Source organism: Canis lupus, chromosome 12 (assembly GCF_048164855.1).
Source record: "Canis lupus baileyi chromosome 12, mCanLup2.hap1, whole genome shotgun sequence".
Lineage (NCBI taxonomy): Eukaryota > Metazoa > Chordata > Mammalia > Carnivora > Canidae > Canis > Canis lupus.
Window position 1 is genome coordinate 15185139 of NC_132849.1, and position 26858 is coordinate 15211996.

Genomic DNA, 26858 nt, shown 5'->3' on the forward strand with positions numbered 1-26858 from the left:
CTAATACAGAAGTTTAAATGAGATGTGTATATGTAAAATACTCAGCCCATAGGACATGTGCCATGAATGCCTAAAATAGAGAAATCATTCAAGTAAGTAATATTTTTTAACAGATTTAATTATTATTTTTTTTAGATTTTATTTATTATTCATGAGAGACAGAAACAGAAGCAGAGACAGGAGAAGCAGGCTTTCCATGGGGAGCCCAATGCAGGACTTGATCCCAGGACCCCAGGACCACACCCAAGCCAAGGGCAGACACTCAACCACTGAGCCACCCAGGTACCCCAGTATTTAATTATTTTTCAAAGCAACTTCATCTCTATCGTCATTCCTACAACATGCCTGTGAGATGGATAGATTATTTTCAGACAAGGTAACTCATCTCAGATTAAGTAACTTAGCCAGGGTCCCTAGGGGCTGGTGGCAGGATGGAGATGGGCCCCCAGGCTCACATGTTCTCCCTACCCTCCAGGGGCCTCTGGACCAGTTCAATGTCTGGTCTGGTCAGGGTGACTGCCAAGCCTGAGGCACAAGAAGAGGAAGAGAGTTTGCTGACCTCATCCTGGGGCCCCAGGACCTCCTCCTTGCAGCCCTGTGGCTGATGCCCCTCGCCAGTATCTGCTGCTCCCCTCCTACCAAAGTCCAGCTCAGCAGCACAGGGCTTGGAACCCATAGGCACATCCATGCTCTCAGGTTCAAGGACTGCCTCTTCCATACCCACCAAGGAGCAGGGGTGGGGGTGGCAGCCAGAGGTGCTCATCAGCAAAGGCAGAAGTTCAGCAGGGGTGTCAGTGGGTCAGGCCAGGGACCCAGAGCCGCAGAGGTGTTCCCCACCCTGTGGTGACACCACCACACCCATGGCCCCGGGAGGCCGGTGTCACAGAGAAGAGGCGATGACAAAGTCTCACACAGTATTTCCATGCTTCTCCCTTTGGCTGAGCACCTTCTCTCCCATTAATGATTTCATTCTCAAACGCAGAAACCTGCTCTATAGGTGAGGTGAGGAAACCAAAGCTCAGAGTCACCTTCAAGGTCCCGGGCAGATCCAGAACTACAGTTCATGACCTCTGACTCGGTTCCATTCATCCTCACTCATTCATTCATTCACATTTAGGGAACAAGCAATATGTATGAGACATCCTTCTGAGGGCTTTGAATGTACTAACTAAACTAATCTCCTCAACAACCCCATGAGGCAGGGACTAACCCTCACTTCATAGATATGGAGACTAAGGCACAGACAACTTCCGTGACTTTCCCAAAGTCCCACAGTAGCACTGGGATCTGAACACAAGCAGCGTGGTTCCAGACCCCCCACTGCTGACCACCACATGCACCCATCTGTAAGTGCTGGCACACCGACACATGCTGTTCTGTCCCTTTCGGCATCTATGTGTTTCAGAGACCTTTCCGTACCAGTGCACAGAGAGCTACCCTCCTCTTCCTAACAGAAATTTTGAGTGAATATATTATAAACTGTACCCTATGAGTGGACTTTGACACTATATTCCATCATTTTTTTGTGGAAAAATATACATAACCTAACATTTACCACTTTAAGCATTTTTAAGTGGCAGTTCAGTGGCATTAAGTACATTCACATTGTTGTACAGCCATCCACCATCCACCTCCAGAACCTTTTCATATTCCCCATCTGACACTCTGTAACCAGTAAGTCCTAACACCTTATTCCTCCCTCCCCCAGCTCTGGGCCCCACCGTCCTACTCTCCATCTCTCTGAACTGACCACTCTAGGTATTTCATATAAGTGGAATCATATGGTATTTGTCCTTTGTTGACCATGCCATCTTTTACTATCATAACCATGTTCCAGTGAATTCCTCTGAACCTATCATTATTATATCATCAGTATGTAAAGAAAAAAAAGAATACAGGTAGGCAGATATCTCTGGCAGGATTCAGAAGAAACTAAAGTTTTCTCTAGGGAGAGGAACCAGCAATTAAGGAAACTTGTTTTTTTATCCTCTACTTGCTTTATATCTTTAGAAGTCTGTACATTGTTCATATGTTCCCCATTCAAAATAATTGTTAGGGCAGCTTGGGTGGCTCAGCGGTTTGGCACCGCCTTCGGCCCAGGGCGTGATCCTGGAGACCTGGGATTGAGTCCCGTGTGGGCTCCCTGCATGGAGCCTGCTTCTCTCTTTGCCTACGTCTCTGCCCCTCTCTCTCTCTTTCTGTGTCTCTCATGAATAAATAAATAAAATCTCTTTAAAAATTGTTGAAAAAATCACAAGTAACCACTAGAGAAATAGAAATACGGTGTACAACTTCTAAACTCTCTATTGACTTCTTATGGCACAGACTGTTAAGTGTCCAACAAAATCTATGTCCCCTTCTTCCAAAATAACAGAACAGTGGTGGGCAGGTGGCAGATCTAGTGCACTGCACTTCCCGGCCTCCTCTGTGGTTTGGCTCATCCAGGGGACTGAGTCCCCCAGTGGCATCTCAGGGGAAATGAAATGTGCCTCTCCCTGGCCAGCACCCACCACCCCTCAACCATGCCTTTGTCTCCTTCCTGTTAGCTGGCACAGGTATATGGCTGCAGCCCACCCTGGGCCATGCAGAGAAGACAGTCCAGGGAGATGGTGTAGAAATAGGATGGAAGGAGGCTGGGTCCCTGAATGATCCTGTGCAGCTGAGCCATCTGCCCACCTGGAACTTGAACTGTTTCATGGGAGAGAAAGAAATTTCTACCTTATTTGAGCTGGTACATTTTGAGATATTTTCTTATAACAGTTAGTATAACTCTAAGATAACCTGTTTGGGATTACAGGAAACTGCCTCCCATGATATCAGGGAGGCCTTTCCAGAGACAGAAGAAGGAATGAAAACTAAAATAGTGTTTGAGGCTCTTCTTGTGACAACTGGCAATGCTCCCACCTCAGGAGGCAGGTGAGATGGGAGGGACATCTTCATTTAAACTAAAATTCCTAGTCATGACCTGAACTTGTTTGCACTTATCCATCTCTAGGCTGCAGCAACAACAGTCAGAGTCATAGCTTTTGGTTTTGACTCAGCCACAAATTTGCAGTCTCTTGTACAAGCCATTGCATACTGTAGACTTAGATTTTTTTAAAAATTAACCAGGCAGGGGGCACCTGGGTGGCTCAGTCAGTTAAGCGTCTGGCTTTGGCTCAGGTCATGATCCCAGGGTCCCGGGATTGAGGCCCGCGTTGGGCTCCTTGCTGGGCAGGAAGCCTGTTTCTCCTTCTGCCCCTCTGCCTTCCCTTGCTCATTCTCTCTCTCTATCTCAAATAAATAAATAAAAATGTTTGAAAAAATTAATCAGGCAGGGAAGGAAGGGCCCCTTCCTGTGTGACACCAGACTCAGCCTGTAGAGAGAGCATAACAAGGACTCGGATCTGAACCCTGGGTCTGGGCTTTTCCCTGGGACCCCCCGGACCCATGAGTCAGATGCTGGAGGCAGTAATGGCAGCAGAAGCACATGCCAAGAGCTGGTTGCTAGCTTGAAGTTTCCCAAGTCAGTCCTGCAAACAGAGTACAGGCGAGGATCATCCTGGGATGTGAAGCATTTGATGAGAGGCAAAGGAGGTCCAGTGGACAGTTCAGCCACCTGAGAATCTAGGGCAGGGAGTCCTGGCATCTCTTCAGCCTGTGAAGCAGCTGCACTTTAACCAGCAAATTCCTCAACATGGCATGTCTCTTCTGGCTTAGCCCATGTCACTCTATGCCTCTGGTGGAACATAAAAATGTGTGGCCCCAATCCTCTGAAGCTTACTCGCTGCAGCAACAAACCAGTGTGGACTTTAGACTTTGGACCTTGCTTGATTTTTCAGCTTGGGCAATGAGGACAGAGTGGGGGTAGGGGAAGCAGTCTGGGTGAGAGGTTGCTGGAACAATGTGGAAGTTTGCTGCTTTCAGAAATGTCCAGTGTCTCAGCAGAGCTGCTATCTGAATATTAGAATATTAGAAGCCCAGTGGAGATGCCAGAGAGGAGTGGAGGGTGGGCAGAAGGAAAAGCCCTGCTTCTGGGGGAGGAGTAGGGCATACCCCCAGCACCCAGACCCCAGATGGAGGAGCCACCGCCCCCAGTCTGGCTCACTCCCCTTCCCCTCTGCCTCCTTCCAAGCTGCTTTTCCAAACCTCTAAAGGCAGCAAAGACAGAGCCTATTTAAAACAACCTCCAGAAGGTAATTAAACAGAGCCCGAAGGGGATCCTTCTGTAAAGCAAAGGATGCCTCCATAAAACAAACAAACAAAAAAAACTTCCTAATTTATCATTTGGGCCAATCCCATTACTCCTTACCATTAATTTTGTTGCCATGGTTACTCCCAGGTAATATGTACATATGCAAGTCTATGTGGGGTGAAGGTACCCCCCCCCCAGTCCTATAGATTCATAAAAGGAGAAAGAACATCCCCCCACCACTGGTTCAGCAGCAGTCATTTCTTCTGTATATGTGCAGCTTCCCTAAGAATACAGGCCTTGGAGTCAAACCGTGGTTTGAATTCCAGATCCCCCACCTGCTGGCCATGTGATTTGGGGCAATTTACTCAATCTTTTTTGCACCTCCGCTTCCTCATTTGCAGTATGGGGGTATGAACACTGACTTTCAAGGTTATTGCAAAGATGAAAGAAAATACATTTATTCAACAACAAATATTCCCTGAGCACCTACTATGTGCTGGGCACTACTCTGAGCACCCACAACACATCAATGAACAAAATGGACCAAAAATCCCTGCTTTTGCGGAGTTCATAGTCCACTGGCAACCGAACATAAACTAAAAATAATACAAATAAAAATAATAAGTAATTTCTCTGATATGTGAGAAGGATGGGCGCCTCAGGAAACCTGGAAGAGTGGTGCAGGGTAGGAAGGTGTGTGCGTTGGCAGTGAGAAGGAAGAGACAGGTAGTCAGGGTAGTTGTCCTTCAGGTAACACTAGAGGAAATACTTGAAGGAGAGAGTGAGTCATGCAGATATCTGGTGGGAGATTAATCTGACGGCCAGAACAGCCAGTGCAAAGGCCCTGAGGCAAAAGTGGTCCTGCTCCACATATTTAAGAGACAGCAAAGGAGGTCAGTGTGACTGGAGTGGACTGAATAAGGGGAGAGGTGTAGAAAACAAGATCACAGAGAAACTGGGTTTCTGCAGGCTGTGCTAAGGACTGTGGCTTTTACTGAGTGGAAAGCAGGGACACGATGCAGCTTTCTGAGCAGTGGTTCTTATGGGGGTTGATTTTGCACCCAGGGGACATTCAGCGATGTTTGGTTGTCACGACTTGGGAGGGGTTGCCACTGGCATCTAATTGGTAGGAGCCAGGGCTGGTGCTAAATATCCTAGTGCACAGAACAGCCCCCACAACAAAGAATTACCTGGTCTCAGATGCCAACAGCACCAAGGCTGAGAGACCCTGGAACCAAGGAGCAAGTAAAATAGTGTATGTGTTCACAGATCACTCTGGGTGCTGTCCTGGAAATGCCACAGGGGGACCCAGGTGGAATAGGGAGAGCACCAGGAGGCCACCACAGTGGTCCAGCCCAGAGATGCATCTGGAGTGCCCAGTACAACACCCAGTTCATCCTGCAAATGCTTCAGCTAGGATCGGTCACTTGCCAGGCCCAATGATAAGGGTCAAACTGTGGCCAGCCAGAGGGTGGACTCCTGACCAGGATCCCGGAAGTCTGAGGCGAAGGGTCAGGGTAAGGAAGGGGAGGTGTCAGTCAAGGCTGCCCTTCAGCTAGCTTCTGACAAACCTGCTGACACCCAGAGAAGATTTGGGGTGCAAGTATTTTTAATTCCCTGGTATTTTCTCTGCTATTTTCAGCGAAGTCCAAACACAGCTGACCCCATTTCCACTGTGCCTGAGGAAGAGACTTGCAGGATCTCTTCCATCAGCTGCCCTTTCTCTTGGTAGATTGCTGGCAGACTCCACCTTTCATGGGGCCCCTGGGTGGCCAATAGTTTATGCTAGGTATAGAGTAGGCACTTAATAAGGTGAGCCGGTCCCCAGCCCCTGGGGGTTGTGAAATGATGGGCAAGAACAACCACTCAGAAGCCAACAGGGGCTCCCAGGGACTGGCCCACCTCACTCCTGCTAACTCCAGTAGCTTCCAAGCTGGTTTCCCTAATAGCACTTACCCTCCCCAGCCATATGGCACTCAGACTGATGCTACCCCAGTACATATTCAGGTTACTCCCTTGCTCAAGAGCTGCCCATAGCTTCCCTTTGCCCCAACACATCTAGCAACTCTACTGGAGTTTCAAAAACTTTTGCAATCTGAAACTTCCCAACTGCCTCTCTAGCTTCCTCTCTCTGGTCTCATCTTCTCTCCCTGCTCCTTTCCCTCCCCTGATCCCATCTCTCTCTCTCTCTGCTCCACTCCACTTCTCTCTCGGGGCCCATTCATTGTGGTGGGTTTCTGTCTACACTCTACACCAACCCCTTGTGTCCCCTCCCTGAGTCCTTCCTCACCCTCTGCATTCTCAAGATTCTCTCCCCACTGGACTCCTACCTGCCTCCACATGAACTTCACACAGACTAGCCTCCAGCCTCGTCTCTAGTGCCCGCTTCCATGTGGTCACTTCACCTGTGCTGGGAGCTGGCAGTGTGAGGGCAGGACTAGGGTATGCTCACCTTCTGCTCAGGCCCACCTCCCAGAGCACCTACTATATCCAGGATGCTCAGCAGATGCCTGAAGCCTGCTCTCACTGTGTGAACTGCACAGGTGTGCATGGGCTGCAGACCTTCACAAATGCTAAGCTCCTCTGCCTGCCATGTTTAGACACATGAGTTCACTCCACAGAGTATCCCCTTTCCTTTCAAATCCACCTTCAAGTTCTAGGTGAAAGGTGGGCATTGGATCTAGCCGGCTATGGGACCTTGGGTAAGAAATGTAACCTCTTGGGATGCTTGGGTGGCTCAGTGATAGAGCATCTCCCTTTGGCCCAGGTCATGATCCTGGGGTCCTGGGATCGAGTCCTGTATCAGGATCTCTGCAGGGAGCCTGCTTCTCCCTCAGCCTATGTCTCTGCTTCTCTCTGTCTCTCATGAATAAAATAAATAAAATATAAAAAAAAAAAAAAAAAAAAAAAGAAATGTAACCTCTCTGAGATTCAGTTTTCTTGCCTGTAAAATGGGGTTAATACAGGCACCTACCAAATAGGGTTCCTGTGAATATCAACTGAAATATGTATAAAGTGCTAAGACTTGGTGTAATGCCTGGCACTTGGTAAACACCAAGTGAGTGGTGGCTCATTAGCACAAGGGAATCTTTCACCTTTAACCTCACCCATCTCCATGCATAACAAACTACTGCAACAACACCGTGGCATATAAAGTGAGCACAGCAGAGTCAATATCTAGAAATCTAGTCCAGCTGCCTATACTTATACTTTTGCTCTCATCTATGGCTTTGTTGTTTAACTGATAGCTCCAGTCTTTATCAGGGCTCCTCACATATCAAATTTCTACTTGTCAAGCCCAAAGGGTAAATTATGTTTACTTTTATTTTATCCTAAGGATGAATTTTTCACTGGAATAGCAACATTTTAATGAGTTAACAGTCTCTGGTGGAGAGATATAAGCTACCCACTAACAGAAGACCAAATAGAGGCCATCGGGTATGAACAATCCACTTGTGTATACCCACTGGTGAGATGTCATAACCAGAGGCCAGGTTAGATAACACACTGGTACGCAGGTTACCCAGGGCTGCCCATGACATCAAGACAGGTCTGCAGGCAATAGCAGGTAGCCAGGGGCTTCTGATCCACATGCCTAAAAAAGGATGTCAGAGCAGGCACAGAGCCCAGGGCAGATGAAGCTGTCCAGACTGAGATCACAAGCTACCCTGGGCCTGGATAAAACTTGTGAGCAGGGCCGCCTGGACCAGGAATAGGGGACTATCCTTAACTCCAGATTGCTGAGGCTTCCCCAAATCCTGGGCTTATATATCATCACCCACCCACTCAATTCCTGTCTATGAGGCCAGAAGGTGTGTGGCTTGTAGATGGGGCTCAGGGAGGGAAGCACTGTAAGAGCTGCCAGAGCCCAATCCCTGATGCCCCGGAGAGCCAGGAGGACCAGAAAGGGAAGGAGAGGGAGGATCTGCTTAGTAAAGGGGCCGAGCAGCAGGCTCCCACCTAGAGCAATGTGCTACCCTGCCACCAGATAGATACTACAGGCATCATCACCATGAGCCAGAATTGGGAAGTAGAACTAGCGCCAAGATCCCCGCAACCACCCCTCCTCCCAGCTCCCTGGAGGCACATGGGGGCTTTTAGGACAGAAAACAAAAGAGGCCCCAGGAAACAGGACAAGCAATCTAAGGCTACTGAAGGAAATAAGGGGGAAATACATGGCCACATTCCCCAAACTCTGGATGCTGGAGGGAGTCCCAAGAGGCCACCTCAGCCAGACGGAGATTGGGTTGGGAGCTGACAGAGGACAAGGAAGGTTTGGGGGGCTGAACTCACCTCTGATGGGTCCAAGAGGAACTGCAAAGGTCTGAGGACTACTCTAGCCTAAAGAGGAGCATGTCAGGTCATGCTACTCAGGCTCCTCAGTGCCTGTGCCAGAGGGAAGTACTGTGCTCAGGGATGATTTGGTCATGGCCTGTCCTTCCTAATGGCAGCACAGATGCCTGAAGATAGACCTGCCTAGCCATCACTGCCTCATCTCCCATCACCCCCCAGGGCCCTGCACAAGGATGTCTGGCCAAGGTGCTCCAATCAACTCACACATTTGCCCTCCTTTCAAGTGGCCAGGCCGCAATTGAGCACATTCATCTAGAATTCCCCTGGAGGAGCTTGCTATCTCTGCTCATGATGTGCTTCCTCACCTGGACGGCTCCTACACAGTGCTTCTCCTGGCCAGCCCCTTCTCATTCCTCAAATCCCAGCCAAGAAATCCCTTCTAGACAGTTTGTGCACATTACTCCTTCCTCTGCTCTCCTATAGTATTGTGGCTATTCATAATTGTTCCCTAGATTCTGGGGGTCCGTGAAACAAGATCCTCATCTACTTTCTTCCTTGTTCTCTCCCTCAGGCTCCAGCATCACAACTGTCCTGCAGGTGCTCCATAAAGACATATTAAATGAACTGGGTTGGGGAGAGCTGATGACTAAGCCACCTACCCCAGGAACATCCAACCAGTGTGTCATGGGCAGCCTAGAGCCTCAGCATGGGCTTTACACCTAAAGGTGTTAGAAAGCAGAGTTAATGCCTCATAAAGTTACCAAAAGAATGGAAAAGGAAACAACAGCAGAGTAGGGATAGCACTATGCTTTTGAATGGAAAACAAGTTTTAGTAACTGATCCAGTAGAGAGGAAGTAACCACCCCCTCAGTGCCTGCAGAGTGCATGCTTAAGGAGACAGTTGATTGCCCTCAAAACACCAGCAAAACTCAGGACTTGGAGAGACCAGGTACCATAGGAAAAAAAGGCTAATCATAAGCTAAACACAGGGAATTGGTTAAAAGTCTATCCTCAAAGTAATAAGATCCCAAGACCTTCACCATACAGCAAGGTGACTCTTTAAAAAAAAAAAAAAAAAAAAAGATTTTATTTATTTATTCATGAGAGACACAGAGAGGCAGAGACATAGGCAGAGGGAGAGGTAGGCTCCCTACAGGGAGCCTGATGCAGGACTCGATCCCAGGACCCCAGGATCACGAACTGAGCCAAAGGCAGGTGCTCAACCACTGAGCCACCCAGGTGCCCCACAAGATGACTCTTAACCACCATCACCTGTGTTCCCCAGATGCTGAGGGCTTATCAGCCTTCTGGAGAAACTGAATCCAAGTGATCCCAGACTTGGGAACATCCACACAGTGGAGGATGGGATTGGGTGAGATTCAAAGTAGGGAAATTAATTAAAGTCTGCAAAGCAACTATTGGGAATCCAGCCTCCTTCCCCTACTTGGCTTCCAGAATGCAGAGAAATGAGATGGTTACTGTATTTGCAAACAGGAAAAGAATTCTATTAAGAACAATTTTAAAAAGAATCAAAGAGCTCTTAGAAATTAAAATTATAGTAGCTGAAGTTAAAATTTCAATCGATATGTTGAAAATAAACTCAAGGACATTTCCTGCAAAGCCACAGAGAAGGACAAAGTGATGGAAGAGAAAAAAATATAAGTGTCAATCTAAGATGTCAAATATTTGACAAATAGGAGTCCCAGAATAAGAGGAAATTATCAAAGAAACAGTATAAGAAAATTTGCCAGAATTGAGAGTAGGAGTCTTCAGATTGAAAGGAGTTGCCAGGAACCCAAAATAATAAATTTTAAGAGAAGGCATTGTGGAATTTCAAAAATAAATATAATAGAAAACATACTAAACATTTCCAAAGAGGGAAAATGAGTTACTTACAAAGAATCAGAAATTAAATATATCAGATTTCCAACAGCTGACAATGAGAATACATTTTCCAATACTGAGAAGACAGTAAAACAAGGTCTTCAAAATTCTGAAAGAAAATGTCTGTAAGCCTAGGATTTTCTTCTCAGCCAAACTGTCAGTTAAGACTAAGTGTAGGGGCACTTGGGTAGCTCAGTTGGTTGGAATCTGGCTCTTGATTTCTGCCCAGGTCCTATCAGGGTCATGGGATCAAGCCCCACATTGGGCTCTGTGTTTGGCATGGAACCTGCTTAAGATTCTCTCTTTACCCCACCCCCTCCCCCACCAACAAAAAGCCTTAAAAAAAAAAAAAAAAGACAATGCAGAATGACAATTTTCAGACTTAAAAGAACTCAAAATTTTCTTCCCACAGGGACAGCTGGGTGGCTCAGCTATTGAGCATTTGCCTTTGGCTCAGGGCATGATCCTGGGGTTCCAGGATCAAGTCCTGCATCAGGCTCCCCACAGGGAGGCTGCTTCTCCCTCTGCCTATGTCTCTGTCTCTCTCTGTGTCTCTCATGAATAAACAAATAAATCTTAAAAAAAATTTCTTTACATTTACTTTTTTTTAGAAAGCTACTGAAAGAGGTATTCCACCAAAATGAAAGTGTACACCAACAGGAAGACCTAGAGCTGGAGGAGGGAAAATTTCAAGGGAAAAAAAATAGAACTGAAGGACAGAGGTCTTCAGATTGAAAGGAGGCACTTAAAGTATCAAAATGCTGCTAGGATGTAGTAAGAGATCAAGAAGGTATAAAGAAAACCATGCCAATGTGAAAAACTTAGGGAATCATTAATTCCAGGTAAAATATAAAATTAAACAAGAGAGAAAACAAAAAACAGTAAATCCTATTTATATCATTGTGAATACTGAATATCCACAAACCCTCAAATCCATGACAACTATTTTGGGAGAGTGATGAGGATGGGGGAGAGACATGTGGTTTTTTATGGGGGTAAATAACAAGAGAGCTGAATCCAGCTGAATACAAAAGAACAAGTTGAAAAATAGGACTATAGGTAAGCATATTAGTTTGTCATAGATTCCTATCTGAAGAAATAACTAAAAGTATTTGTTTCTAGAGAAAAGGAATGGGAATTGAAGGGGGATGGGAGCAGCATACTATTTTTCCTTCTGGTATTTTAGTACTATTTGACTTTTTGAACTATGCACATATATTACTTTGTTTTGGAGGGGTTTTTTTTAAGCCTTTATTTATTTGAGAGAGACAGAGTGAGCAAGAGAGCACAAGCAGGGGAAGTGGCAGAGAGAGAGGGAGAAACCCAACATGGGGCTCCATCCCAGGACCCTGAGATCATGACCTGAGCTGAAAGCAGATGCTAAACTGACTGAGCCACCAGGTGCCCCTGCATACATATTACTTTGAAAAAAAAAAGTGTGAAATTAATTTTTAAGATTTTGAAAAAGAAAAACTTTGACATGTTAACCGTGTGTCCCTATAATCATTAAAGTAGCCCTATAGTGCATCCCTCTACCTTTCCTCCAGCCCAAAAACAACCATTAACATTTCACTTAGCTCTAGTTCAAAGTCCTAACTGATATTTTAAAAAATAAAATCAGTGTCCTAGCCTAATCCCCACCATACTCCCTTGTCTTTCCCATCCTTATCCTGAACTTTTGAGTAGTGGTATGCTAGTAAATGTTTAAAAATTAGTTCTTTTGGGAAGAAAGTCCTGGCTTATAGCATTTGCCAATTTCCATGGTGTAAAATACTTCCACATGGCTGATTTCAAGCTACCACTCTGACATCACCGAATGTGAGTTGAGAATATATATACATATCAGCTCCAGGAAATTATGGTATTTGCGCCTCTCTTGCCTTATCAGCATCCATGCTTTCCATGAGGTTCAGGGTATGAGGGAGAGTTCAAAGTCTCCTCCAAAAAGCCGGAAGTCCACACGGCTATGTAGTAGCAGTAGAAGTGGATAATGAAGGCAAGAGAGTGGTTCTGCTACAGGGAAGGGGATGTAGCTTTGCCACCTTCCTCCCCACCCCCTACCTCTAGCAGAATTACCTGTTCATTGGTGACACCTGGGTGCAGGGTCCCATGCTTGTAGTCCTCCAGCAGCTGCACAGCTTCTCTGAGACGTCTCTACAGGAGAAAGAAAAAAGACATTGAGCGGCACAGATCCAAGACTCCTGCAACTCTCTCCTTTGCAAACAATAAGGAAGGATACAATTTAAGTGTCCTTCCATGGGGAAATGGCTACATGACAGTGTTCTGATAATAGCATGGAACATTATTAGGCAGTTTAAAAAGTGAAGTAGATCTGTATGTGATTCCATCTCCAACATATTTTTTTGAGTGAGAAAATGAATTGCAGAGCAGTATGATGCCATTCATTATACCAAACAAACAAAGCCCACACACACATAGAAAACAATATTTTCTATGAGAATATTTATATGTGTAAATCCACCAAAAAAGCTCTAGAAGGAGACCCACCAAACTAGTGACAGGAGTTACATTGGGGTAGGAGGAACAGCTCCAGATTTGACAAGGGGCGTCAGGAGGAAATTTAATCTTAATTGTAATATTGAAAGTTTTTATAAAGATAACATATTTATGTAATACTCATATAATTTCTTTTCAACATTTTTAAAACACTAGCAGAGATTTACATACTAAAGTGCATATGGCTATAGTAACTGGTGTGGAAAGAGAGAGAAAAAAAAAGAGGCTAGAATTGTATCATCTGTAAAATCTTTTTTTTTTTTTTTTCCATGAGAGATACAGAGAAAGGCAGAGACACAGGCAGAGGGAGAAGCAGGCTCCATGCAGGGAGCCTGATTCAGGACTCCATCCTAGGACCCCAGGATCATGCTCTGGGCCAAAGGCAGGTGCTAAATCGCTGAGCCACCCAGGGATCCCCTCATCTGTAAAATCTTAAAAGCTAAAGAGGGATCCCTGGGTGGCGCAGCGGTTTGGCGCCTGCCTTTGGCCCAGGGCGCAATCCTGGAGACCCGGGATCGAATCCCACGTCGGGCTCCCGGTGCATGGAGCCTGCTTCTCCCTCTGCCTATGTCTCTGCCTCTCTCTCTCTCTCTCTCTCTGTGACTATCATAAAAAAAAAAAAAAAAAGAGACAGCAAGGCAATAGAAGGCAGCCTTTGTCCACCAAAATATTTGTATAAGAATTATTCATAGCTTCACTACTCAAAAAGCCCCAAATTGCAAACAATCCAAATGTTAATACTAGAATGCACAGGTAAATTATAGTATATGTACACAATGGAAATTACACAACAATTTAAAAAGCAAACTACAAATACAGTTTACAACATGGATGAATCTCTCAGACAGAATGTGGCAAAACATATTTTCCAGAGACGGATGCTCTAATATCTTCCATGCCCCATTCTCTTCTAGAACCTTCCCACAGCCCCATTAAGAAGTAGAGTCCATGTGTCCTCCTGCTGATCCTGGGCAGAGTACAGCTGAAGTGAGGCTATGTGACCCCTGAGGCTGTGTCATAAAAATGCCCTGCACTTCCACCTTGTTCTCTTGGGATAGTCACTCGGAACTCAGCCATCATACTGTGAGGAAGGCCAAGCTGCATATGAAGAGACTCACCTGGACAGGTTTGAGGCCCTGGCTCATGGCTACAACTGAGCAGCAACTCACCCACCATGCAAGTGATCCATTTTGAAATGGACTTTCCAGTCCCCCATCAAACTGCCCCAGCAGATGCTACACAGAATAGCAATGGGCCAACCCTTCCAAGCCCTGCTCAAACTGAAGATCAGTGAGCAAAGGAATGGAGTATTGTTTTAAGCCACTACAATTTGTTATACGGCAATGAAAGGCTGATACACATAATGAAGTCTGATGCCAAAGAGTATGTATAGATTTAAAAAACAGGCAAGCTAATCTAACTAACCTGGTGTAGGTCATGACAGTGTTACTTTTGTGAGGGGGCAGGGTGCTGATTTGGAAAAGACATGAGGGAACCCTTCAAGGTAATGGAAATGTTCAATGTCTTCATCTGAGTGGTGGTTACGTGGGTATAAACAAAAGTCAGGGACACCTGGGTAGATCTGTGGTTGAGGGCCTGCCTTTGACTCAGGGTATGATCCCAATGTCCTGGGATCGAGTTCCGCATCAGGCTCACTGCATGGAGCCTGCTTCTCCCTCTGCCTGTGTCTCTGCCTCTCTCTGTGTGTGTCTCTCATAAATAAATAAATAAAATCTTAAAAAAAAACAAAACAGAAGTCAAAATGTATTAAGCCATTAACTTAGGATTTGTGCATTTTACCATATGCAGGCTATACCTCAAAAAATTAACAAGAAACAGAGAACAGTCATAGAAGCCAGCCTATGTCAAGGTGAGACAAGGGACTCAGACATCAGGGTTGTCCAGAATGGGCAAAGAAACCCAGTGAAGCTGCCGCGTCCCCATGATCTCCTCCTTTTTTTTTTTGTTCCCCTTTTAGTAGAAGGACAAGGCTAGCTGAGGATGGAAATGCAAAGACCTCAACAGAAGCCCCTTGGTCTGACTGCAGGATGCAGTACCAGGAAGGGCATCCAGTAGGGCAGCCAGGGTGTTTGCTGAGCCAGCTGATGAACAGTCCCGTAGGATGGGAAATGAACAGCCACTTCCTGTACTGCAAGAGCAGGACTCACTGCCAGTCCAGACCAGCCAGCCAGACCAGCTGACCCGTCAGGCCTGTCTGTGAAGTACCTGTGACCAACACTGGTCTAATCCAGGGCATCAAGGGCAGGGAAACTTCTCACGTAGGAGCAGCCTGACTGCTGGGAAGTACTGCCCCTCCCCTTTCAAATGTATGCATATCAACTCCAAAATTCCAGAGTCTCTCCCCAGAATCTCTTTCCAAATTGGAAATAGCTTGGTGGGATATTTGTGTGTGTTGTGGGGGGCGCGCGGGGGGGGGTGATGTAAAGAGGGCACTTAACCCATGCCGTTTAGAGAAAATGTCGGAAAAAAATAGATAAGCACAAAAGGTAATTTTAAATCACTCATAAACACACCACTGAGTTAACTACCGCAAAAGTGAGGATGGTTTAAAAAGACTGAGGATGATTTTCCTCCAGATTTAATGCATTTGTTTTTCAACAAAACGGGACCATGTTGATTGTTTGTTTTAACTTGCGTAAGGTCACATGGCTGGAAAGTGAAAAGTTTAGTGTTTGTACCCAGAATTTAGTCAGACTCTTGCTGGGTGCCCCCCACCCCTCTGAAAGCCTCCTGGGACGAGGCAAGCTCCCCACCCCAGGCCAGCTTCCTCCCACGCCGCAGCCTCTGCCACGGGACAATGAATGCTCTACTTTCCAGCGCTGAATGGTGAATGGCCGCATGTTCTCATTATTTTCCCACTCCAGGGATTCTCCCGAGTTCCTATAACAACCTGGCCAAACTCCATCTCATTTGACACAGTCATCAAAGGGAGGCCTCCTGCCACAAGAATGAGTTCCAAAGAGCTCTGATCTTGGCATGAGTTGAGGGAGAACTAAATCCAAAGTTCCTGAAGACAAGTCTGAGAAATTAGGACTGGAAGAAGCTAGAACGTGCTTTTCTGTTGCTCTGCCATCCCAATGCTCAGCCAGGCCCCTCTGTCAGAAGCTGAGGGGCTGGGGCTCAGATCCCCTGTGGGGCAGCCAAAGCCCCCAGGACACACTTGCTTTAAGAGCTCGCCCGGCCTCACTGTTCTCAGGACTGGGCTCTTCATGGCAGAGAATGGGGACATTACTGGGGAGCCCTGAGGAATGGGAGGAGGGTTTTCCCAGCTTTAAACCCTCCTCTCACCCCCATGCATTGTGATGCTTGAAAGAGGAGCCTTGGGCACTTGAGGGCTGGGGAAAGCTGGAGGTCTGTGGTCGGGTGAACTTTGCAGGAAGTCTTTTCAACTAGGAACAAAGAGGCAGCCAGGCCCTGAATGCAAAGGCAGCTAGGAGCTAGGGCCGATGAAAGGCTGCAGGCCCTTCTCTAGAGCCCTGGGCCAGGGGAAGGGTTGGCCCAGGTTGCTTCTCAGACTCCCTCATTTGGTTTGCCTGCCTCTAGCTCACCTGCTAGAGTGTCACCTTGAGGTTGTCTACTTGTATTTGACTGGGGCATGGTCTCCAGAAGGTCCTTCTGGAAACACTGGCACCTGGAAGGTCTGCTCCAGGGCAGAGAATTTGAACAGAGGAGAAATCTGGATCCAAGGGTCCTGCCCCAAAGTCCTGAGAGGTAGGAGGAAGCAGAGGGGCAGGCATGGGGTGTTAGGGTGGTGGTCAGAGAGAGCAGGACACAAAAAGGAAAGCTGGGGAAAGAGTCATCAAAAACAAAACTAATCTTTTTTGTGGGGAGAGGGGCACCATAGCCCACCCTCAAACTAAATTCAGACTGTATGGAATCCCTGCTTGGCTAAGAGAGGATGTCAAAATGATATAAAAATGTATTATAATAATATTTAATATATTAAATACATGTTGGCCATGATAGCACCTGACAGGATGAGTAGCACTCACCTCCACTTCCGGTAAGGGACCATTCCCTGTCCGGGTGGTGCCTGCAGGTTCCCACCTCCTGACCTGATTCATACTGTTCACTTTATCAGGACCCTCTTGCTCCCCAACAGTCTATGACCATCCCCATCTATCCTTCCAGGCTCAGTGCCATCTTCACGAATCTTCCAGAAATGTTCTCCTTTGCCTCTGAATAGTCAGAGTGCATTTATTTGGTTTGCATCTCTCTGAGGTTCCCAACCACTTAAGCACCTGTGTGTCCCCGTTATCTGACAGAGATTGTGCAGTGCAGTGACGGGGGTGCTGGTTTCAGGTACATCTGCGGATCCACAGGACCCATTCACCCCTGTCCATTCTTATATGGGGCTATGCATAAGAGAGATTTAACAAAAATGAGTCATTGAGGCTGTTGGGGGAGAGGTGAAGGCTATGGTCAGGGTTAGGAATCCAGGTTCCAAAGCCACAGACCAAAGTCGCTCGATGGTGATGCTCGTTGGACAGAATCCCAGAATTACAAGAGACCATGCCCTATTCACATAGGATATGGATAAGAACACCCCTTTGTATGCATCTATCATAGAACCATCTAGGCCACCCCCTCTCTGAAATAATCGGGACCAGAAAAAGGAAGGGCATTTCCATGCCCAGGGTCACAGAGGGGCAGGCAGAAGGCAACCTAGAAACCCCAAATCCCCTCAGTCCCAGTTCTGGGCCATTTCCACAAAACATCAGCATGGAAGACCTTATTATTCTCGTAACAGTAATAGAAAGAAGGGTGGTCTCCCAGTGATTTCACAGCAATGCCTACATCCCCCAGAGCTAGGGGGGCAGGGCACCTCTGGTAAGAAATGGAAGGGCCTTCTTTACTCTCATTCAAAGCCAGGCCCAGCCTGACACAGAGAAACAAGCATTCAAACATGGGCACTTCAGGCAAAAGGGAGACTTTGGGAATCTCAATGCTTGCAGAACTTTAAAAGAATAAAAATAAAAAAGGCAGCATCAGGGGCCGGGGGAATGAACTGACAATGGTGAATGCGTGAGAGAACGAAGCAGGGATGGCTGATGGAAGGCAGGGGGAGGGGAGGGCAGCAGCTGATGTCACATCATGCCTTGATTGCTCAGTACCTGTTCTCACCTGGGTCAGTCTTGCACCTGCCCAAGGCAGAACCATCATTCTCACCTTGGCCACAATGATGGCCTGAACCATTTTTATTGTGGCTCTAAACGCTAGGACTTGGGGCATGATTGACTTGGGGATGATGATTTATAGGCAGATAGACTCTCAAGCCCTTCTCTTGTCTTCCCTTAGCCTTCCCAAGCCCCTTCTTGTTTCCTCTTGGCAGTCCTGGGACCCACAGGGTTAAACATCTGTGCTGAGATTGGTCCTTGGCTCCCCATGGCCCCAGGCACCCTCAGGGAGGCCCAAGGGAAGGGGAAACCAGGGGCACCTAGGGAAAGGCTCTGCTTTCCTGTGGCTGACCTGTGGTCACTTTCAGGTGGCCCATGAGAGGTAAACAGATATAATTCTGGCAGCATAATAGAAGGTCCAACCCTTTAGAAAATAAATCTGTCTGGTTATCTCAAAAACTTTAGAAACAATCAGCCCTCCAGCCTGGGTAGCCTACTCTGGGGAATTTTTTTTTTTTTTTTAAGATTTTATTTATTTATTTTGAGAGAGAGAAGGAAAGCAAGCTGAGCAGGGAGTCTGAGGTGGGTCGTGATCCTGGGACTCCAGGATTCTGACCTGAGTGAGCCAAAGACAGACACTTAACCCATGGAGCCACCCAGGCACCCCTGGGGAATTTATTCTAGAAAATAAATGTAGCAGAAGTGAAAAGTGATAGGTCCAAGACTATTTTTCTTGGAAAAGCAAAAGATAGGAAGCCACCTATGTGTTAGATCTAAGCATCTAAGAGGGACAGTTATATAGACTTTAAATTTTGATTTTTAAAAAGTATAAAGGGGGCGCCTGGGTTCCAGAGTCCGTTAAGCATCCAGACTCTTGGTTTTGGCTCAGGTCATGATCTCAGGGTCCAGGGATAGAGCTCCACATCTGGCTCCGTGCTTAGCGAGGAGTCTTCCTAGGGATTCTCGCTCCCTTTCCCTTTCCCTCTGCCCCTCCTGCTCGTGATCTCTCTCTTTCACTCTCTAAAATAAATAAATAAATCTTTTTAAAAAATAAAAAATAAGAATAAGTAAAAAATTAAAAATTATGAAGACTTGGAAATTAATGAAAAAAAGCAAGTAAGAAATGTTCAGGGTAATAAATAGGCCAAAAAATTCATACAGATACGCAAGAGCTTAAAATGTATAAAGGTACTGACATTTGGCTATTTTTTAATTAAAAATTCCATTAAAGATTTTTAAATTAGAATATCGATGCTGTCTAGAAGGCGTTTAAATGGACATCCTCAAAGAGATTAAGAGTACATTTATCATGATGAACACTGAGTAATGTATAGAATTGTTGAATTGTTATATTGTACACCTGAAACTAATGCTGTATATTAACTATACTGAAATTCTTTTAAAGTGTAGAGAAACATTATAATTAAAAAGTATTTTAAAAAAAGTATTTAGTTGAAGGGCACCTGGGTGGCTCAGTTGGTTAAACTTCTGACTCTTTTTTTTTTTATAAGATTTAATTTATTTATTCATGAGAGATACAGAGAGAGAGAGAGAGAGAGAGAGAGAGAGGCAGAGACACAGGCAGAGGGAGAAGCAGGCTCCATGCAGGGAGCCTGATGTGGGACTTGATCCCAGGCCTCCAGGATCACGCCCTGGGCTGAAGAAGACTGCACTAAATCGCTGAGCCACCCGGGCTGCCCAGCATCTGATTCTTGATTTCAGCTCAGGTCTTGATCTCAGGGCATGAGTTTAAGCCCCACGTTGAGCTCCATGCCCAGCATGGAGCCTACTTTAAAAAAAATTTAGTTGGTGAAAAATTTAAAAATAAAAATAAATAAATGGACATCATCACTCACTATTATTGAGATTATAAACTGATATGATCTTGCTACAGGTTGGCATAATCTACAGGGCAATTTGGCAATACATATCAAAAGCCTTAAAATGTCTTATGTTCAGAAATTCTACTTCCAGGAATTTATGCAAAGAAAATAAAAAGAAATATGGGGAGATTTACGTACATGGATATTTATTGCAATATTATTTATAATGGCAAAAGACTTAAACCACCCAAGTGGGTCACAATAGAGAAAATTATTAAGTACTTTACAGAATAATCACATGATGGATTACTAGGTCATTATTAGATATATTTTGAAATAACATTTAATAACAAGGAAAAATGCTCATGATATGCTACATGGAAAAAAGAGTGTTATGCAAACATATATATCATATGATTCTCTGTACATATTCTATATAAAGAGTATACACACACACACACGTACACACACATATTATATAAATCATCCTAATTTTGCAAATATGCATACAGCAAAATGTCAATGGTGACAATTTCTGGCAGGTGGGATTATGAGTTGTTTTTATTTTCTTCTTTAGCCTTTCATGTATTCCAGTATTTAGGGATTACTGCAAGAATCATATCACATCAGAAGGCACATAATGTCAGATTTTTTCACCAGTGATGCTAAGTTTGGTCACCTGGCTAAAGTGGTGTCCTCTGAGCTCTTTACTGTAAAGGTAACTTGTCCTCTTTGCTAACTCCTCTTCAGGGTGAGACTTACTTGAGAGCATACGCATATCCCATTTCCCTACAACTCGTTGCTCTATGCAAGTAGCATCCACTGATGATTCTGGTCAGAGTCAGTGAGTTCATTGAGCGTTACACAATGGTTCTTTCCTTCTACATTTATCAGCTGACATTCTTCGATGAAGACCAGCTTTCCTCTCCCACACTTTTAGTATTACTAAAAGTTAGTAATTATTAGTATTACTACAGATTCATGGACTTCTCCTCCTCCTCCTTCATGTTATTGTTATTATTGACTTGCAGATTTATTATTATTACTATTATGATTATTTAGTGTGTTATAACCACTGTTTTCATTCTTCTTAATGTTCAAAGTTCCCCAAATGTCACGAGGGGGGGTCCCTTCAAGCCAGTTCCTGCGTCTCCATCATTTCATGAGTGCCCTCCTACTTTCTGTAGCAGCTCTCCCTGTCCCAGATGTGGATTTGGCCACCTCTCCAAGAAGCTTCAGTTTCTTTTAGTAGGTAGCGGTATTTAGAAACCAAGATCTGAGTGCTAAATGTGTTCACTGTTACCAGGTACCATTGCTTCTATGCCCTTTCAATGAGCAGAGCCAGGAAACTGGGAAATTATAAACATAAATGTGTGTGTGTGTGTGCCACGAGTTCATATTCCACACTTCCAATTCAATATAATATCATGTAATCCTTTGTCCTTTCCCCTCCTCCGGATCTATATCCTCCTAATTTCATGGTGAGAACCCTGGTTTCCAACATCAATATAATTACTTATCTAGTCTATCCTACACTGAGTTCATGTTATTAACACTAATATTCCAGGTAGTTTTCCCTGACCTTCAGGATGATAATCTGTCAACCATTCATTCCCTTAAATAATTATTGAATTTATTTATTTATTTATTTTAATTATTGAATTTAGAAGAGCAAATTCCTTTCATCTTCAGCCCATAATTAAAAGTAACTTTGATGTCAGCTGGTACAACCTTGCCCTTAGAGATCTAGATCTAATTCCATGACCTAGGTGCAAAGCCAAAGCTGGGGCTGATCCTGTACACACTGCACCATGATAGGAGACTCACAGCTCCTCAAGATCCATCCCCTAAATAGTCTACTCTTGCAGAAATTTCAAGAACCAAGCAGACTTTACTGGCAACTTCCCAGGAATGATGGTGGAGGGGAGAATGGTACAACACATCAACAACTTTCACCACCCAGTAGTCATGACCAGTCTCAAGATAGCCCCAGTCACAGGCCTCTCAGCTCATCCCAGATGCTTGCTTTCCTTCCCACTGTTTCTCCCTCTCCTTCCTTCTCTCTCCTCTCTTGGCAGGATCGAAAACCACAATTCTTCCCCCTCTGTCAAGCAGACCAACCTCCTCTTCTGACGCCTTGCTCAAGACGTTCTTATGACAAAGACAGCCTTCTTCCTAAGAGAAATTATGGTGAATAAAATTTCCTACGCCTCATTACACATACAAGGGTTGGAATCTTTTTAAAGCTTGGTCAATTATAAGTGACAAACAAATTGCTGCAAAAGTCTCTCAAGATGTGTCTATCCATCGACTCAGCAAATGCCTCTCAGAACCAGGTCACCAGATGGCTCAAGCTGCCCAGGATCTTTCTATCTCAAGAATCTCCAGTTTCCTGAACCACCTTTTCATGTCTCCACAAACCTATCCCCGTCACGGGAAAACAGGTCTGTCCAGATCTCTTCCAGCTGGGTGCCTGCCACCCCACACTCCCTCCCAGAGCACCAGCCAAGGACCCTGAGAGAGAAACAGTGCTCTGTAGATACTAGTCATGGTCTATGGACTGAGTCCAGCAGAAGAGGAACCTGACCCTCCTGGAAGTGCCACAGTTCATGGGGGACAGCCTCAGGTAACTCCCCTCTTTGCTTCTAATTTCTCATTGCTTCCCTGTAGATGGCCTTACTAAGCAACCTGCCTGGGCAAGAACCAGTGAGTAATGGACCTTCCAGAGTTTTTAGGCTTTGATGATGATCTATGGACAAAAACTTTCCAAAAGACCAGCATGTAGTGCTGGAAACAGTCCCCGACCAGGGAGCAAGGGGATGGGGGGTGTGAGTCTTTCTGAGAAGCCTAACCAAATCTTTGATGAGGGGAGGGGACGTGTGAAATTTGAAAAATATTTCAAAATTAAAGCTGTACTGTTTATTTTCTGGCCAGTAAATAGTTAAGTTGCTTTGTCATGTCAATTGCTGATAGGAGAAACAAGTCAAAAAGGGCTTAGTGATATACAGGAATATTGGGACCATTCAAAATGCAAGAAAGATGTGGCACAAGGAGAAGAGGAAATGAAATGGTCTGGGAATGAAAAGAGGATGGATTGGAGAGGAAGGAGAATATAGGCCCCTGGCACAGCTGGCATACCGCCCTATAGCTGTCCAACCATCCTCAAAACCCCTGCCTACTTGTAGTAATCTGGGGAGCCTGAAGTACCTCCTGACCTTCTGTCTTTCTCCACCATTTCTCACTGTGCCTCAAACACACCCTTAGCACCTATCCTTTGAGCTAAGCACTGGCCTCTGTGGTCTTTTCCATCAAGCAGGTGGCATTTTTGTTGGGATTTATGTTACAACTGTATCTAGTTTTGCACCATTCCAGAGCTTTCTAAAAAGACACATAACCTAGGCCAGGTAAGTAGTTTCTCTAGCTTGGTGCTTTTCCAAACTTTTATATAGTCACATTGATGACTCCTTAGGAGAATCCAGACAGAGCTCAGAGTACAGCAGCCTTGACCTTAAAAGGGGCAGGTAAAGTCAGTCAGTAAAGTACCTGAGCCCTTTGTCCATGCTGAGTTCCAGTAGTAAACCACATATCAGGGTAATTCCCACTTTTCACATTACTGGGCTACTCTCCCAGGCCCCATTGGGATTGTTCTAGGCCCAGGTGCCCAGAAGGCCTTCTGCTGCTTTCTATCATGACTTTTACCTCCCAGAGGGATCCATTCCTGGGCTGAGGCAAGCCAGTGCTCAATACAGAGAAGATGTGTGGAGAAGTGCTGCCAACACGGTAAGCCAACTCAAAGGCTCAATGTCTTTCCTTGGGATATGTGGGGACCCAGCATGAGAGCTCAGGCCCTCTGCCACCTGAGTAATCTTGGGATTGTTACCCGACCAGCATGCAAACTGGTTAAGAATAAGGGTTCTGGAAATAAGCTTACCTGGATCATACACTGGCTCCACCATTAGCCAGCACCATGTGTGTATGATTTAACTTCTGCTTCCTTATCTGTAAAATGGAACTTAGAATAATATTCACCAGGATGCCTGGGTGGCTCAGTGGTTGAGCGTCTTCCTTCGCCTCAGGGTGTGATCCTGGAGTCCCAGAATTGAGTCCCACATCGGGCTCCCTGCATGGAGCCTGCTTCTCCTCCCTCTGCCTATGTCTCTGCCTCTCTCTCTCTCTCTTTCTGTGTCTCTCATGAATAAATAAATAAAATCTTAAAAAAAGAATATCTACTTTGTAGGGTTGCTTTGAGTTAATCTTGATGAGCTAATGCATGTAAAACACTTGCAAACCTGCCTTGCTCACAGTAAGTGCTTAACAAATATTTGCTCAAGTGCTCAAAAATATTTCACATATTTTATATGTGCATGCACTGCTATACACATACAAAACCTATAAAAACATACTTCTTATGAAGGCTGAAACAAATCTGGCAATAAATTTAAATTTGACAATTCTACATCTTGGTAAGGATATAGAGCAACTGGAACATTGCAGATGTAGGGCCACTCTCAACAATGGTTTGGCAGCTTCCTATGAAGTTAAACGTACATTTACCACAGTTACCATATGAGCTAGCAGTCCCTTTCTAGTTATTTACTTAAAAGAATTTTTTTTCTTTTTCTTTCTTTTTTTTTTTTTTTTTTTGCTGCAGACATTGGTAATTTATTGTTTTAGTCCAAACATATTCAAAATGGAAACTCAAAAAAAAAAAAGGAAACTCAGATTACTTTTCTACCTGAAACAATTAAACTAGATTCTACTAAGATATAATGCTTAACACATTACAGCAATAAAGATGGTAATCCATTGTCTTCTATATCTACTAAAACCAAGATGGTAAAGCCAATTTGGTTGCAATAGTGTCATAAAGATAGAATATTAGCATCAAACAAAAATAAAATAAAATATGTCCACACAAAGAATGCTCATAGTATTTTATTTATAACAGCCCCAAACTGGAAACAGCTTCGGTGTTCGTCAACAAGTAGATGAACAAATTCTGCAAAGTCCTTTAAACGGAATACGACTCAGCAATCAGAGGTCACCAACTATTGATACATGCAGCCACATGGATGAATCTCAAAAGCATCATGCTAAGGAAAAGAAGCCAGATGTACAAAGCTACATACTGTAGGATCCCATTTATATGACATTTAAAATAGGAAAATGGTAGGGACAGAAAACAGATGAGTGGTTGCCAGAGGCTGGCAGGAGCAGGGGAGAGCAACTTTATAAATGAGCGTGCACGAACATCATAGGGTGATGGAAGTGTCTACAGTCTCATAGTGGTGGCAGATACATGATTATGTTTGTCAAAACTCAGAACGGTGCACATACAAAAGGTAAACTACACCTTAAGAAACCTAACATTAGCTGCAAGAGGAGGGAATTGGGTACTGAGAGTATATAAAGGATACTTTTCATTCCACTGTAACACACCTGTACCATCTGAACTTTGTAATGAGTGTGTCGTTCATGTACTGGGTAACAACTTTATTAGAGTTTGGAAATAATAATGATGCTGTATATCTACTTTGAAGGGATGTTGTAAGATGCAAATGGAATGAGACAATGTGTATAAAGTATACACAGAGATGACCCATGGATCTTCTACAGTGACAAAGGGCCTCCGCTGAGAGTGACACCCATGACTTACCTCAGTGACAAAGAGCGTGCGAGGATCGATGATATCCAAGAAGTGCCTGAGGCGACCATAGAACGATGTCTGGAGAAGGGGTGGGAGAAGAAAGTAGATCAGCTGCCATCAACCATCCTCCAGCCCCTAAGGACCACACCCCAGAGCTTACCCTTACCATTGGGGTCCCACAGCCCCCAGGACTCCCCACTGATGACTGCCAGTGAGGCCTCACTTCTTAGTGACTTGAGGACAGCTTTCCAAGGTCTGAAGGGTTTCTAATGTCAACTCATACAGACCATTAAGACACTGGATGACTGTCCCAGGTCCTCTTCAAAAGGTCTCCCATTTTCTCCCTTCTCCCAAATCCCTGAGATTCGCTCTAAGCCTTCTCCAGTTCCCAAGCACTAGTAAACACACAGGCTGAAGGTGAGGTCTGGGCCCAGCCCTCTCCAGTCTTTCCTGGGTACCACAGCCTCCCTACCTTGCTCTGGACCTCTCAAGTGATGCAAGTTCCCTCTCCAAGGTGCAGCCTAGGCTCCGCCCCCAGAGAAAGCTCCCCACAGGTAAAACTCAAGCATGACAGTACCCAGCTCACAGCCTTCAAGCCCTTCTTTACCCATAGGCCTGGAGCTGCTATGAAGCTCAGGACAGGGGCCTGCTTGCCCTGGCCTCGCCCCAGAGCAGGGGCCCCTGAAAAGGAGGGCTTTGTGCAAAGCAGGCCACAGACATTAGCCCACAATGAAAGGAAACCGAGCAACGAGTAACCTTGCTACTGGGCCCTCTTCCCATAGGGAAAAAGCCAAGCTCAAGGGGGTAAGAAGATGCCAAGCTGGAGGACAAAGGGGAAGCTGCAAACACTGGGGGTTCATGCCTCACTACACTCCAGGCTCTGCCCCAAATCCTCCCTGGAACCCCACAGCTCCCTCAGCACCATCCTCTGCTTGGTGAAGGAAGCAGAAGCCTCTACACTCCCTCCCTTCCCTTGCTCATTAGGACACCAGACCCTACAGCCAACTTCTGCTACTTTCTCTTCCCAATAAAAATCCTGCAATAGTCCTCTGTGCATACCACGCCCCATGCTGCCTCCACTCTCTGCTCACCCCTTGCATGGAGCACCCACCCTCTCCACCCCCTACCTCCACATTCACAGACCAGATCAAGCCTTGGCACTAGTCCTTAACTACAACAGTTGCTGCTCTAACATCTTATAACTCAAATGGCCTAAACCATTTCCCCACTTATACACAATGCTCACACTGCCATCCTAGCAAAATTTCCCCCTAAATATTTAGTCTAAGGAAACAACTAGAGATGTTCAAAGGTGTGGTCAGATGTACATGCTGACGATGCCCACCACTGCATTCTTTATAAAGATGGATGGTTCAGTAAGT

The 26858-nt window shown here is 45.3% G+C and overlaps 1 protein-coding gene across 12 annotated transcripts in view; it reads right to left on the reverse strand.

Moving 5' to 3' along the window:
- Window positions 1-26858, reverse strand: part of SFXN5 (sideroflexin 5) — a 122677-nt gene that overhangs the window by 86128 nt on the left and 9691 nt on the right. For 10 of the 12 annotated variants that reach the window (XM_072769815.1, XM_072769809.1, XM_072769811.1 and 7 more), the window contains 2 exons: window positions 25486-25554; window positions 12428-12505 (listed from right to left, as the gene is read on the reverse strand). In XM_072769815.1, coding sequence (XP_072625916.1) covers window positions 12428-12505; window positions 25486-25554 — 147 coding nt within the window. The remainder of the gene's footprint in view (window positions 1-12427; window positions 12506-25485; window positions 25555-26858) is intronic. The other 2 variants (XM_072769813.1, XM_072769812.1) reach the window with 1 other exon arrangement.